At 37.7% G+C, this 14,171-nt stretch overlaps 1 protein-coding gene across 8 annotated transcripts in view; it reads left to right on the top strand.

Moving 5' to 3' along the window:
• The window catches only part of ATG5 (autophagy related 5), a 171,559-nt gene that overhangs the window by 36,139 nt on the left and 121,249 nt on the right, over nucleotides 1-14,171 (top strand). For all 8 annotated transcript variants that reach the window (XM_040239032.1, XM_040239026.1, XM_040239029.1 and 5 more), the window contains one exon: nucleotides 2,842-3,004. In XM_040239032.1, coding sequence (XP_040094966.1) covers nucleotides 2,842-3,004 — 163 coding nt within the window. The remainder of the gene's footprint in view (nucleotides 1-2,841; nucleotides 3,005-14,171) is intronic.

Consider the following 14,171-nt stretch of genomic DNA (forward strand, 5'->3'; position numbering starts at 1 on the left):
ACAAATACACACCCTCTTGACAGACCCCCTCTTTTACTATAAAGACTGATTATTTGGAATTGTCAGCTATCAGTTATAGGTGTCAGCATTAGAAGTTTAGAAACCTGCAAAGCAATGGAAGTCTGGGAAAAGCAAAACCTCAGTACCATTCTGGTTATAAGAGCCATTGAAGGAATTAGCAGCCTATGCTGATGCAGCAATAAAAAATGGTGGGATTTTTTTTTTTTTCACCTGATTTCTCAAACTGGTGGTTTGAGAGATCCTAACTCCTTTTATTTTCATAATCAAGTTGCATACAATTTTAAGAAATTCTAACAGTTTTTGAGCTCAACTAGGTCTTCCCCTGGTGGCTCAAATGGTAAAGAATCTGCCTGTAAATGCAGGAGACCTGGGTTTAATCCCTGGGTCGGGAAGTTCCCCTGGAGGAAGAAATGTCAACTCACTCCAGTATTCTTGCTTGGAGAAGTTCGTGGACAGAGGAGCCTGGCGAGCTATAGCCCATGGGGTCGCAGAGAGTTGGACACAACTGAGCGACTAACACTTGAACTTTTCAGGTCATAATTCAAACTACATGGAAAGTCTTTTTTTGGAGTATGAACTTTTATATTTTCTGCCACACATTCATAACCAGAGTGGATAATTAGCAGCACAGTGAACTATATAATACCTGAATAAAGCCCATGTAATTTTGTAGATCAAGTATAACAAAACTAAAATTTTTTTAAAATAGCAATAATTATCATAATGCTTGTTCATTTTACTGTAATAGAATTGATATGATATGCACTCAGTTCTCTGTCTTGGTCCAGAAGCCAGGGTAAATCCCTTCAATCTAGCTGATAGAAAGCAAATATAGCTGACTGTAAAGTTGATTAAAGTATGGACACACTCTCTGTTGCCCTTATCTCTCTCATCTTTTAGTTTTGTCTGTCACTCATATTCTTATGCCTTCTCATTGTTATGAAATTTTATATTTTCTCCACTTCTTTGCCTTTGTGTGCCTGTGTCTGAAAGCATCCATCTTAATTCTTCATGGGCTTCTAGTTCAAGAGCACGTGAATCTGGAATCCTTTTGTACCTAAGAGAGACAATTTGGTGGTCTCAGCTGTTTCCTTCTGCTCTAATGGGTAGTTATATAGTAGCTCATGTTTTACTCAGCAGAAGCTGTGGGCCTGAACTCTGTGAGAATAGAGGGAGATGTGACTGATTATTTGTATTTTAAAAATGTGATTTAGGAACGCAACCCACTCCAGTACTCTTGCCTGGAAAATCCCATGGACGGAGGAGCCTAGTAGGCTGCAGTCCATGGGGTCGCTAGGAGTCAGACACGACTGAGCGACTTCACTTTCACTTTTCACTTTCATGCATTGGAGAAGGAAATGGCAACCCACTCCAGTGTTCTTGCCTGGAGAATCCCAGGGACGGGGGAGCCTGGTGGGCTGCCATCTATGGGGTCGCACAGAGTCGGACACGACGGGAGCGACTTAGCAGCAGCAGCAGCAGCAGCAGCAGCAGCGGCAGCAGCATAGGTAATCAAATGCCTTTTCTTTTGATAGGAAGGCATCTGTGGTAAATTTCCTTGTCATTTAGGAGCTGTCTGTGACTTGGGTAATTGAGTGTTTTCTGTTAATACAATAGCTTGAGTAGGCTGTAACTAAATGCTATTTTCTACCATTAATATTTGACTCAATTTTTATTAAAGGACTTATAGAACAATATCTTTTTTTGGTAAGATAATGTTTGAATATAATCATTAAATACATATTTAGGTCTTGGGGAGGAAGTGGTATTGCATAGTGGTTTAAAAGCTGGGACTGTTGAGTCAGACTAATCCTAGCTCTACCACTTGCAAGCTGTGCAATTGTATTTACTCCCAGAGCTTTATTTATATATATTTTTAATCTGTAAAATAGCAATAACAGTAATGTTTACCTCAAGTTGTTATGAAAATTATATAATCCATATTAAAAGTCTTAGTACAATGTCACATACTAAGTGTTCTATATTAGAGTTATTGTTAATATATTTTTTTTGGTGAAAAGTACACTAGTTATCTCATTTACATAAATGCTTATTTGTCCAGTGATCGTTGCCGCAACTGCCTAAAAGATTCAGTGAAGGTAAAGAATGTAAATTTAGCTATTTGACCTTACATTTTAACAACTTTGTTAAGCTCTAATTGACGTAAAGCAAATTATACATGTTAAAAGTGCACACTTGGATAAGTTGATACCGCAGTTTGTATATTTGTTTACCTGTTGACATTTAGGTTGTTTCCTGTGTTCTCACTGCTCCAAATAAAGCTGCTGTGAACATTCATATACAATTCTTGGTGTGGACACATGCTTTTATTGCTCTTAAGTAAATACTAGTTGTAGAACATCAGATGATAAATGTTTGTTTGCTTTTTTAAAGAAACTACCAGACCGTTTTCCAAAGTGGTTGTACCGTTTTGTTTTTCCATCCTCATTCTTGCTAGTACTCAATATGGTCGGTCAAAAAGTTACTGTGTTGGCCAAAAAGTTTGTTCAGGGCAGGGAACCTGAACCAGCTTTTTGGCCATCCCAATATTTTTAGAATTGCTCTTTCGTATCTTTTTCTCAAGTTGTATAAATTCATACCATATCACACAGGGATTAGAGAAAAGTCAGACTATGCCAGATAGCTAAAGATTTTTAAGTTAACTTTTAAAATATTTGGAGTTATGTCAAAATCTCTATTGTGAAGGTATGAGGTGGTTTGCTTAATATATTGAAAAATTGTGGGAGATAACAGATCTTTGAGGCACTAATTTTGTAATGTGCATACCTGTTTAATATGTGTATTTTTTTCTTTTGATAGAGTTTTCCAGAAAAGGACCTTCTACACTGTCCATCTAAGGATGTAATTGAAGCTCATTTTATGTCTTGTGTGAAAGAAGCTGATGCTTTAAAGCACAAAAGTCAAGTAATCAATGAAATGCAGAAAAAAGATCACAAGCAACTCTGGATGGGTTTACAAAATGGTAAATATAGCAGTGTTTAATTTCACAATACCACTTTATGAAGTATGAAGTAACTGTGTCCTGTGAGTAGTTGGTACATCTTAGGGTTGGTGGTACAAGTTTAAATTGCAGCCTCTGCACAAAATTTCACAAAGAAGCTACCTTTGGTCATCCCTTACTTACCTTGTACTGTTCTAGCATCCTCTCTTCCTGAATTTCCTAGCATTAGACAGATTGCTTTGCCCATGGCATAAGACAGGATAAACTTCCTGTCTTTAGCTTCTGGAAAAAGTGCCCTTACTTATAGTCATGATCTTTCTAGAACTGCAACTGAATACCCTCTGAATGTACCAAAATACCTCCACTTGCGTAGAGGCACAGACTCTAGTCTCTGTTTTCTCAGAATAGTAAGCCTTGCTTTGTGCTCAGATTCTCCCTCTCCTGGCTGGGATTTAGAAAATACACTCAAGGGAAAAGCTGAGGGCAGTCTGCACCTTACTGCTGTGTTCTCTGTCTCTTAGAGATTATAGTTCCTTAACCTTGCCTACAATTGATTGCCCTCGTGTCTTAACACAGTTCTGTGTACAGGCAGTTCTCACTTTGTGTGGGTCAAATCTGCATGCATTTCAGTTAACATGCTTCAGTTAAATAATGCAAGTTCTTCAGTAATTACGTGACAGCAGATACACATCATAATCAGTGACCAATCACGCCGCTCCTTTCAGCGTCTTGTCAGTGAATGGTCCTTATGCAGCTGTTACGTTGTTCACTCACAGACAGCAGAGCATTGTTGCTTCCTTGTATCCATTGATAAACCCATGTAACACTTGTAAAACTGGATTATTGAAAGGGGGAATTAGCCAAGAAAGATGAAAGTGTAGCAAAGAAACAAAAAGTGATAGTGCTGGAAGTGAAATTTGAATAAATTGCAGTGGAATTTTAGGAGATATAACTGTGAGACTCTTGACACTACCAGATTGAGGGACTTCAGAAATGCACCCATAGGAACTTAGTAAAGGCAAACTCTTCCACACACATGAGTAAACTGGTTGTGTTGAAAAGGATGAAGTTATTCTGGAGGGAATGATGCTGGCAAAAATATCTCATTAAAGGAACAGGGATATTTCTGACCATGAAAGTGCAAGTAACATGCTTGAAGTTGATCCAGACTTAGAAAGGAGTATGACAGTTTGCCAAGGTTCAGGAAAGATGCTTGCTTCTAAGTTATATGTCAAGAAAGCAAGCACTGTTTAAATTGTGCTTGAGTTTTACAAATAAAGTCCTTCAATACTCCACGTGCCTAATGTTTTAATTGGTGCACTATAAATAACAGCATACTAAATAAATATTAGTTTTATTTACTTTTTTCGTTTTCCTGTGCCTTTATAACCATCAGAGATTTTAATGTTTTGACAGTTTTCTAAAAGGTCATAGACAGTTGTACATTTTCTCGTTAACTGTTAGGATCACTTTGCATGGTTTCATCTTGCATGATCACTCTGTACTACTGTGCAGAGCAAGGACTGTCTATATTTTTCCCATCTTTGATAGTTATTGTACCAGCTTAGTACAATAAGAAAGCTGCTCTTTCATGGCAACAACTAGAATAAGAGAAACCCCTCTTACTCCCCTAAAAAAAATAATTGAAAAAATATGATACAGTTTTATCTTTTGTACTGCATAATTACCATGTCAAAGAGATGTCTGTAGTTATTTAGTATTTATTAAACTTTCATTATGAAAACTGCAGGGCATTGTCTTTGACTTCTGTAGTACAAAAGGTATATATTTTATGACGTGTCCTATAAATTTTCTCATTTATTTCAAGTTTCTTATATTTGATCCAAGTTATATGGAGTTGCTCCTTAGTTTTGTATTTGTGCCTCTCATATGTATCAGTTAGGTTGTAAGCTTTGCAAAAGGAAGGCACCAGGCTTTTCACCTCATTTGTATTACTGAGTACACATACTCTTATTAAGTGATCAAAAGAATTTACAACCCCTTAAGAAGGAGTACTTTTTCTTTTTCCTGACTGGCTGTTTGTAGATGAAGTGGTGTTTCGGGAGTGAATAAGATTAGTTAAATGGAATAAGACAGAAATATCCTAAAGAGAGAAGGGATCTGAGAGTAATTTGGCTTCAGAATATAAGTAAATAATTTAGATAGACTTTTAAATAGATGTTCTTGAAATCTGTCATGAGGATGATGAGTCAGCTTAGTACAATTCTGCAGAAGATTCTAAAAATGATTGAACTCTTTGAGCTGGGGCATTGCATAATTGGGTACAGAAGGTGATGGGTAAGAGTTGTGAAAACAACAAAGGTGTGGTTTTTAGTCTCAGTTCTTCTGGCAGCTCCTTAGGGCAAGTCACTCAATCCCTTTAGCTTCAGTTTCTTTATCTGTAAAACAAAAGAATATCTGCTTTGTTTTCTTATGTGTCTTTAGAAGATTTTATGAAACACTAACATAGTTTATGTGAAAGAGTTTGAAAGGAAGTAAAGCTGTCTTGATAAAATACTGAGAAGTCACTTAGGAAACTCTAGAACAGGGGTTGGCAAACTGTGGTCTTGAGCCAACTACCTGTTTTTGTAAATAAAGCTTTATTAGACCCCTGCCACCCCAGGTCATTTAAGTATTGTTTATAGCTATTTTCATGCTACAGCTGCTGAGTTAATAGTTTTGGAAGAGACCATGTGGCCCACAATTACAATATTTATTCTCTAACCCTTTTAGAAAACACTTGTGAGCCTACAGGTTATTAAACCAATAGCTTTTATTTATCATTGATCTAAAGCATGACTTCCCAGGTGGCACTGGTGGTAAAGGACTCACCTGCCAATGCAGAAGACATTAGAGAGGTGGGCTTGATCCCTGGGTCAGGAAGATCCGCTGGAGGAGGGCATGGCAACCCCTCCAGTATTCCAGTACTCTTGCCTGGAGAATCCCATGGACAGAGGAGCCTGGCGTGCTACAGTCCACAGGGTCGCAAAGAGTCGGACATGACTGAAGTGACTTAGCATGCACGCATGCAGAGCATGACTCATCATGCCACACTTTCAGAACTTGGTATAAACTTATCAGATTTAGTCTAATAACTGCCTTCATTGCAATTTTTTGGCCTAAAATTCCTTTTTTCCTGTTTTTGTCTTAGCTTATATAGTCTTTCTTGGTTGTGTGACTGTTTTAAAGTTATTTTTATTCATTTCACTTTTATTAAAGTACTTTTCAAATTTAGTTTCATAAACTCCAACTTAAAATGGTATGTGGTTAAATTATACTTTATTCCTTTTTTAGCTATAAATTATTTTTGAAGCAATTATGTTTGGTTTTATTGGTACTAGTAATGATTGAGTTTACACACTCCAGATCCTACTTGCGGAGTCCTGTGCAAACTCAACTTTTTAAAGGAGAAATATACATTTAGGAAATCTTCAGCTGGGTAAAGGTTGTTTGTAGAAAATGTAGTTTGGGGTAAAATGTTGACTGTTGCCTGCATTAAGGTAAATTGGTGAAAGGTGGGTATAGTAGTTCATTCTGTTCCTTCTTCCTGGAATAACCTTTTCCTTTCTTTTAGTCTATTTAATTTTTTACTTAATGTTTTAATGTTCCTCTCTGTTATCACCCTCTACATGAAATCTTGCCTCTTTCTCATTGTTTTTTTTTAGCCAAATGAAGTATCTTTTGAACATCTGTCTTGTACCTGACACTATGCTAGGAGCTAGTGATCACCCAGCAGTGATAGAACAAACATGGATCCTGTTTTGATGAAACTTACAGCCAGGTGGAGGCAGAACCATTTATATTTCACACTGTTATGGCTCCTTGTCCATTCATCTGCATTTTTGCTCTCATGCTTCACACTCTGGTATAGTTACGGTTTATGTATTCTGCTAGAATATAACTTTCTCTTGGTTAGAGTATATCATGCATTTTCTGTATCCCCAGTACCTTTAGGCATAGAATGGACAAAATAAATATTGACTGACTGACTCCTTTATTTTAATCCTATCTAGTACAGCCAGGAAATGTTAACAGCTTTTCATAAACAGATTAATATTAGTATAAAAAAGAGGAAGTACCTGTAACAATTTTAATATGGAAGTGGGTTTTTATATTTAAGAATTTTTCCATCCAAAAGAAAGTCTTATAAATTTGTTAGGGCAAAGATGTTTCACCTGTTGGTTAGTGTAATTGTAAATTGGCAGAACTGAGACAAAGCAGATGGTAAATTTATTTCATTCAGAACTGCACCTGTAGAACATAGCAACTAAACAATTTAAACAATTTTTGAATACTTTCAAATGCTAATTTTAATTTTTCAGGTCTCTGTGAAAGAGAAATAAGAAAAGCTTTTGAAACCAAGAAAACTCATTTAAGACATACTGTACCTTTCAGTGTTTTTTACCAGTTTTCATTTTAGTTACAAGAGTATCTAACCTCTCCTTGAAACAAAGGTAATGACCACAAAAAAAGAAAAGAAAGTAGCATTTTTATTATTTATGAGGCACTTGTCACTATGTTTGCAGGCTATTTTCTATTAAATATCAGAAGGTTCTTCTTATAAGCTAGAGATTTGAGGAAATCTCTAAAAAATATTTTTAACATAATATATGACAGTTTTTAGCTTTGATTTTCTGGGTATACCAAAAAAGAAAAGATGACATCAAATAAGTTCCATAGACCTTCAAATAAATGCACGTTTTGACTGCTAATTATTGAAAATTTACATTGTTTATAAAGTATGGTTAATCCTTTGAGCTAAGTTATGTTTTAGAGGCATTATTTGGTAATGTACCGTTTTAACTTAATACTGATTTTTAAGAGAAAATAGTAATTAACCAAAGGTGAGTTTTATGATAAGTTGTAGCATTTTGAAAATACTTTGGCTTGTTAGGTGATGTAAAACAAACAGTGATTCTAGCAGGCTTATATAATACAGATAGCTGGGCTGTGTTTGCATTGCTTGGTTTTTGTCAGCTGGACTGAGACTGAGTATTGGACTGAGAATCTATTGGTTCAAGAAGGACCATTGGGCCTGGTCTTTCTTTGCTTATCTGCTATTGGTTGTGTGCCCATAGTAGATCACTCTTCTCTCTAAACTGGAGTTTCCTTATAAATGTCGAGGTGGTTATACCTCACAAGACTCAAACTCATGACTGTCCAGTGGTAATCACTTACACTTGAATTCTGATGATTAGATACTTCCAGAGGATTTCTTGGAAGAATAATTATTGTTTATCATTTCTCTCTCCCTCTTTCTTACTTTACCTCTCCTTTCCTCCTTGGCCTTTTTAAGCAGGACTTAGGTAAAAGGCAGTAGATAAATTTTCTAGAAATAAATGGGGTATCATAGAAAGACTACTAAAACAGAAAGACAAGAGATTTTTGGAAAAACAGAAAGACAAGAGATTTTTGGACTTAAATCTCTATCTTGAAGCTTCCTTTCTGTGCTATTATCTTAGTGCTGTTCCAATGTGTAAGTGGTGTGGAAGGAGATTCCTAAGTTGAACTGTCAGTATGAAGCATAAGTATTCTTCTTGAACCTTTTGTCTTAATGAAAGGTCACTATATGGTAAGCTTCCTTTCTTTAGAAAAACTCAGTTTTTTAAAATCAGTTACGAGAACACTGGGATCATTTTGTATAAATAAGAGCAGAGAAAATAGCGTGATGAGTGTCCACATATCCATCACCCAGCCTCAGCAGTTATTAGTATATGGTCAGTCTTGTTTCATCTATTCTCACCCTTCCTCCACTTTTGAGTTTATAGAAATTAGATTAGTGCCACTAAGATTGCTCACAGATTTATATTCTTCACAGACTTTATACCCGGATATTTAATCAAGTCTTGGAAACAGCTTTCTGTACAGGAGAGTTATGCCCAGATCCTGGTAGTATGGATTAGCCCATTACAAGAATCTACCATGTGCCAGGCACTGTGCTGGCCATAGGGGCCACTGGGCTAAGTACAACAGCCATGATTCCTCCCCTCAGAGTTTGCAGCCTGGTGGGGGAGGCAGACATTAAACAGACAGCCTTTAAATAATTATTACATTTATGGTTTGGGCTGTAGAGGAAAGAATAGGGAGCAGAGTGGTTGTGATGAAAGTGTTCCCAGAACAGGGAATGATATGGGTTAGGCTGAGGAGCAGAAAAGAGCTTAATAAATTCTGGAAGCGCTTAAGAAGGCTATTCTGACTAGGGCATGGTGATCAAGATAAGTCATTTTTTTGATACCCAGTCCCTTAAATACCATCATAAAAAGAAGCATAAGTCACTTTGATGCTACTCATATTTTAAAATTTATGCTGGTTTCTGCTAATTACTGTTTTCTGATGGCTCTAAAACATAAAACTTTGCTAAAGATTGATGTCAGGCTTACCAGTTGATAAAATCCATTCATATTTTTAGGTTGAAACATTTGTCTGTCTGCTGACCTCAGGCATCTCTCCCATTTTCCATTCTTTCATAAGATTATTGGGATTGGTTTTGTAATCCTATCTTTAAGTTCTTTTTGTGTTCACAGAAGTAATCTGAAGGCTTGTATTAATTTTTAAAGCAGAGTACCTGCTGTTAGGTCTGAGTTTTTTGAAGCATCATTTTAATTTTAGATATGTTTTCACACATTTCTTCTTTGAAAATCACTCTGTTGTTGAAGAAAATGAAAACTAAAGAGAAGCTAGATAGTTGAGCTCTGTCGTCTCTTAATATGATACTGTCTTTCCCAATAATGTTCTCCTTGCATTCCTTTGCCATGCATGGTTTATGAAGCTTGTCTGTTTTTCCTCTTTTTTTTTTTTTTTTTAATAAACCCCACTCCAGTACTCTTGCCTGGAAAACCCCTACAGAGGAGCCTGGTAGACTGCAGTCCGTGGCGTCGTGAAGAGTCGGACAGGACTAAGCGACTTCCCTTTCACTTTTTACTTTCATGCATTGGAGAAGGAAATGGCAACCTGCTGCAGTGTTCTTGCCTGGGGTTTTTTTGCCAGGGATGGCAGAGCCTGGTGGGCTGCTGACTTTGGGGTCACACAGAGTCGGACACGACTGAAGCGACTTAGCAGCAGGAGCAGCACCTCATCCTTGTTGTTAACCTTCCTACACTCTTCTTTTTTCAATGTGCCTTAGGTGTCACAGACATAATTTCTCATACGAAATCTCATCTGTGGTTAGTATTTAGTCTCCACTTCATTTATTTGTTTTTGGCTTTGCTGGGTCTTGGTGCCGCGGGGGCTTTTCTCTAGTTTTGGCGATGGGGTGCTGCCCTCTAGTTGCGATGCTCAGGCTTCTCATTGTGGAGGCTTCTCTTGTTGTGGAGCACGGGCCCTAGGACATGTGGGCTTCAGTAGCTGTGGCTCCTGGGCTCTAGAGCACAGGCTCAGTAGTTGTGGTGCAGGGGCTTAGCTGTTCCACAACATGTGGGATCTTCCTGGATTAGGGACCAAACTCGTGTCTCCTGCCTTGGCAGACGAGTTCTTTACCACTGAGCCACCAGGGAAGCCCCCTCCCACTCTTTTTACATGTCCCTTTTCTTAGGATTCTGCAGAGAAATAGAATGAACACACACACATGGAGGTTTATTATGAGGAATTGACTTAGGTGATTTTGGAGGCTTAGAAGTCCCACAGTCTGCCTTCTGCAAGCTGAAGACTCAAAAAAGTCAATGGTGTAATTCAGTCCAAGTCCGAAGCCTGAGAGCCAAGGATCCTACTGGTATAAGTCCTAGTCTAATGGTAGGAAAAGATGAAATGTCTCAGTTCAGGATATGGGGCAGAAAAAAGGGGGGGCAGATTCCTGTTTCCTCTGCCTTACTTTTTGTTCTATTCACAATCTCAACTGATGGGATGATGTCCACATTGCCATGGGCCATCTACTGAAATGCCACGTACTCACATATGCTAATCTCAGCACAAAACACCCTCACAGGCACACTCAGAAATGTTTAGTCTGGGTATCCATGGCTGGTCAAATTGACACATAAAAAAATACCATCACATTCATGCTATAACTTGGTTCATCTTTTATGGGTATCATATTAATATTAATTCATTGAACAGGTAATTATTGAATCCATGCTTAAGATAAAGTAGTGAACAAAATAGACTGAATTTCCTGCCCTGTGCAACTTACATTATAGTGGGGGAGGTAGACAATAAGTATATATAAAAGTAAAATGCATTATACACCTTATGATGATGAGTGCTATGGGAGAAAAAGCATGCAAAGAGAGAACGTTCTGTGTTGGGAGAGGACATTGCTATTTTTAATCAGGTGGTCACAGAAGGTATCACTGGTTGGATGAAATGAAGGTCTGAAGCAGGACCATGCTTTTATCTGGGGTGAATAATAACCTTCCTAGGCAGAAGGAACAGCAGGGTCCTCAGGTGGGGGAAAGTGCTAGGTACTGTTGAAGAACAATCCTATTTTTAGCTTTCACCAAAAGTGAGAGATAACGTAAGTGTTTTCCCCTGGGATACCCTTCTCCTTTAGTGTGTTTGTCAGATTTCTCCTCTTACTTGTGAGACCAATCTATCATGTAGTCTCATTTAAAAAGTGCTGTGTAGCAAAAATGTCACTTTTCTATTATCTAGTTCTTTCCATGAGTCTTGTGTGACAGCTTCCTTTTGGCAGTGATCTTATTCTGTTTTGAAAGCAATAAACAAAGTGCTGAGAATAGAGATAATTAGGAATTGGGCCTGTTTTTATTAAGATAGTTATAGAAGACCAGTTTGAGGAGATGATGTTTAAGCTCAAGTCTTAAAGATGAGAGGAAACTAGTCAAATTGAGGAATGGCATATTGAATTTGGTACATTTTAAGGAATAGAAAGAAGCCCACTGTGTCTCGGCCAGTGACATGGGATGAGGTTAGAGAGATGGGAAAGAGCTAGATGATATAGAGCCTTTTAAGTCAAGGAAAAGAATTTCTATACTAGGTGCAGTGGGAAGCTGTAGGAGGATTTTTAAGCAGGAGAGTGATGAGATACAGAATATGATGGAAGAACTAGCTACTGAATGGTGAGTGAAATAGAGGGAGCCAGGAGTGGAAGGGGAGAGTCTGTAGTAGTAGGTCCAGGTGTAAGGTGATGGTGGTCTTTAGGGTCATGATGATTGAGATGGAGAAGCATCAGTAAATCTGGGGTTTATTTTGGAGCAAGGCTTGACAGAATCTGTTGTTAGACTGCATAGTAAGGTTGTTACCAAAGCAATCTTGGGTCTGCTCCCCTGCACTCAGTAAAGCCAGTCGACAGACAACCAGGTTGTGGTGCAGGAAAGTACAACATTTACTGCAGGGCACCAGAGCAAGGAGGATGGGCAGCTCATGCGCCAGAGACCCCTTCTCTCTGCTGACTTTCAGGGAAGAGGTTTTTAAGGCAGTGTGAGGGAGGGGGCTACAAGGAGCATGATTAGCTTGTGCACAATTCTCAGACTGGTTGACATCGAGGTGAAGCTGCAAGCATTGTCAGCCTTCTGTTTCTGACCAGCCTAGGATCTATATTCTTGCAGTCAGCAGTTTTAATCTGGTGGGAGTTTTCTTCCTATAAAAACAACTTAGGAGTATTTCCATCTTTCAGGGAACTGTGAGTTGGGTGATTCTACTATGTGTGGATTTATGGTCTAAACAGTTCCCAGCCCAACAACTATTATTCTTTGTTTCCACATCTTCACATTTCCTAATCATTAACTCTTGAGTCAGGCTTTTGAGACTCAAGTGAGGCCTGGAAGACCTAAAACAAAAGCCTTTTACTTCAAAGGATGGGGACACAAGGGCTTGTATACGGTTTCAAGGTTAGACTGAAAGAAAGTAATCATTCCTGAGTTCCGACCTGGGCAGCTGGATGGGTAGTGTTACTTTATACCATGATATGAAATAACTGGTTAAAGAATAGGTTTGGGATGAGGAGCAAAGCCAAATTGAGAAGGTCAGCTTTGAAGAGAAAAGTTTGAAATGTCTCTGAGACATTCATGTCGAGATGCGTTGAGTTAGAAGTTGATAGAATTGTTGATAGTATTCTGAGTGTGTGTCAGTAGATTTGAAGTCACTCAGTCATGTCTGACTCTTTCTGACCCCATGAACTGTAGCCTACCAGGTTCCACCGTCCATGGGATTTTCCAGGCAAGAATACTGGAGTGGGTTGCCATTTTTGGATCAAATGCATCAGCGTCTAATTTCATTCTTATTTACTTTCACCATGGAATAATAATAAAGAGTACCCTCTTCACTGTTTCATCTTGAAGGATAGGACAGTTAATGTCCCAGTGATACAAGGCAGTGAATACAGAGCAATCGCGTGTGTTCTCGGTGTTTGACAATTCTTTCTAGCCATTAACTGTGGCTTGCTTTTTTTCTGTATACGGCTGAGTTAGTCATTTCCATTATTTTGTCTGCAGTACAGTAAGGTTAATAAGTTCAGTCTGAAACTGTGTGTGTGTCTTCAAGAATTTGCTTAGAGAAAATGTATAACTTGCTTGAGCATTTAGTTAAGTTTCACTGTGGAACAAACAAGCATTTTCCTATATTATGTGTTTTACATCAGTCTTTTGGTATTCTGCTTTCTGTAATTAGAAATAATGATGGAAATCTAAAAAGTTTATGCATTTGTGTTTTAATGTAAAACCATAAAGATTCTTTACTTGGCTTCTGGAGAAAGGTTGCTCTTGGGAGTTACATGATTTGAATGAGTAAATAAATTTGGTAATAATTTGGATCCTAGCCTGTTATAGTTCTTTGAGTATACTTGGCAGTAAACATAATAATAGAACTGGTGAAAATGTTTAGATAGTTATTTCATAATACACTACAAATTATACTAGCATAAGTGTATTGATAACAGTGAATGCTCATTAATAACAGCAAATGGTCATGTGTTGTAGAGTTAATCAGTGGTAGAAAGAGTACATTTTTTTGTATGAGATTTAATCAATAAATGTACATGTCTGTAAGACTAGATTTATACCTAGTGGGCTATAGTCCATGGGGTCACAAAAGAATTGGATATAACTGAGCACACACACACAAACTCTGATCAGTACTTGAAAATATTTTTAGTGAATTGTTAGTGTTGCAGGAATACAAAGGTTTAGTTTGTAATGTCATTTTAAATAAAATTTCAAATCATCTCCAGTGAAAAGACTACCTTATCATATCTTTTATTTATCTCTAGTCCAGTTAAAAAACTTTAAAAATAAAGTAT

The sequence above is a fragment of the Oryx dammah genome, unplaced genomic scaffold (assembly GCF_014754425.2).
Source record: "Oryx dammah isolate SB20612 unplaced genomic scaffold, SCBI_Odam_1.1 HiC_scaffold_4, whole genome shotgun sequence".
Classification (NCBI taxonomy): domain Eukaryota; kingdom Metazoa; phylum Chordata; class Mammalia; order Artiodactyla; family Bovidae; genus Oryx; species Oryx dammah.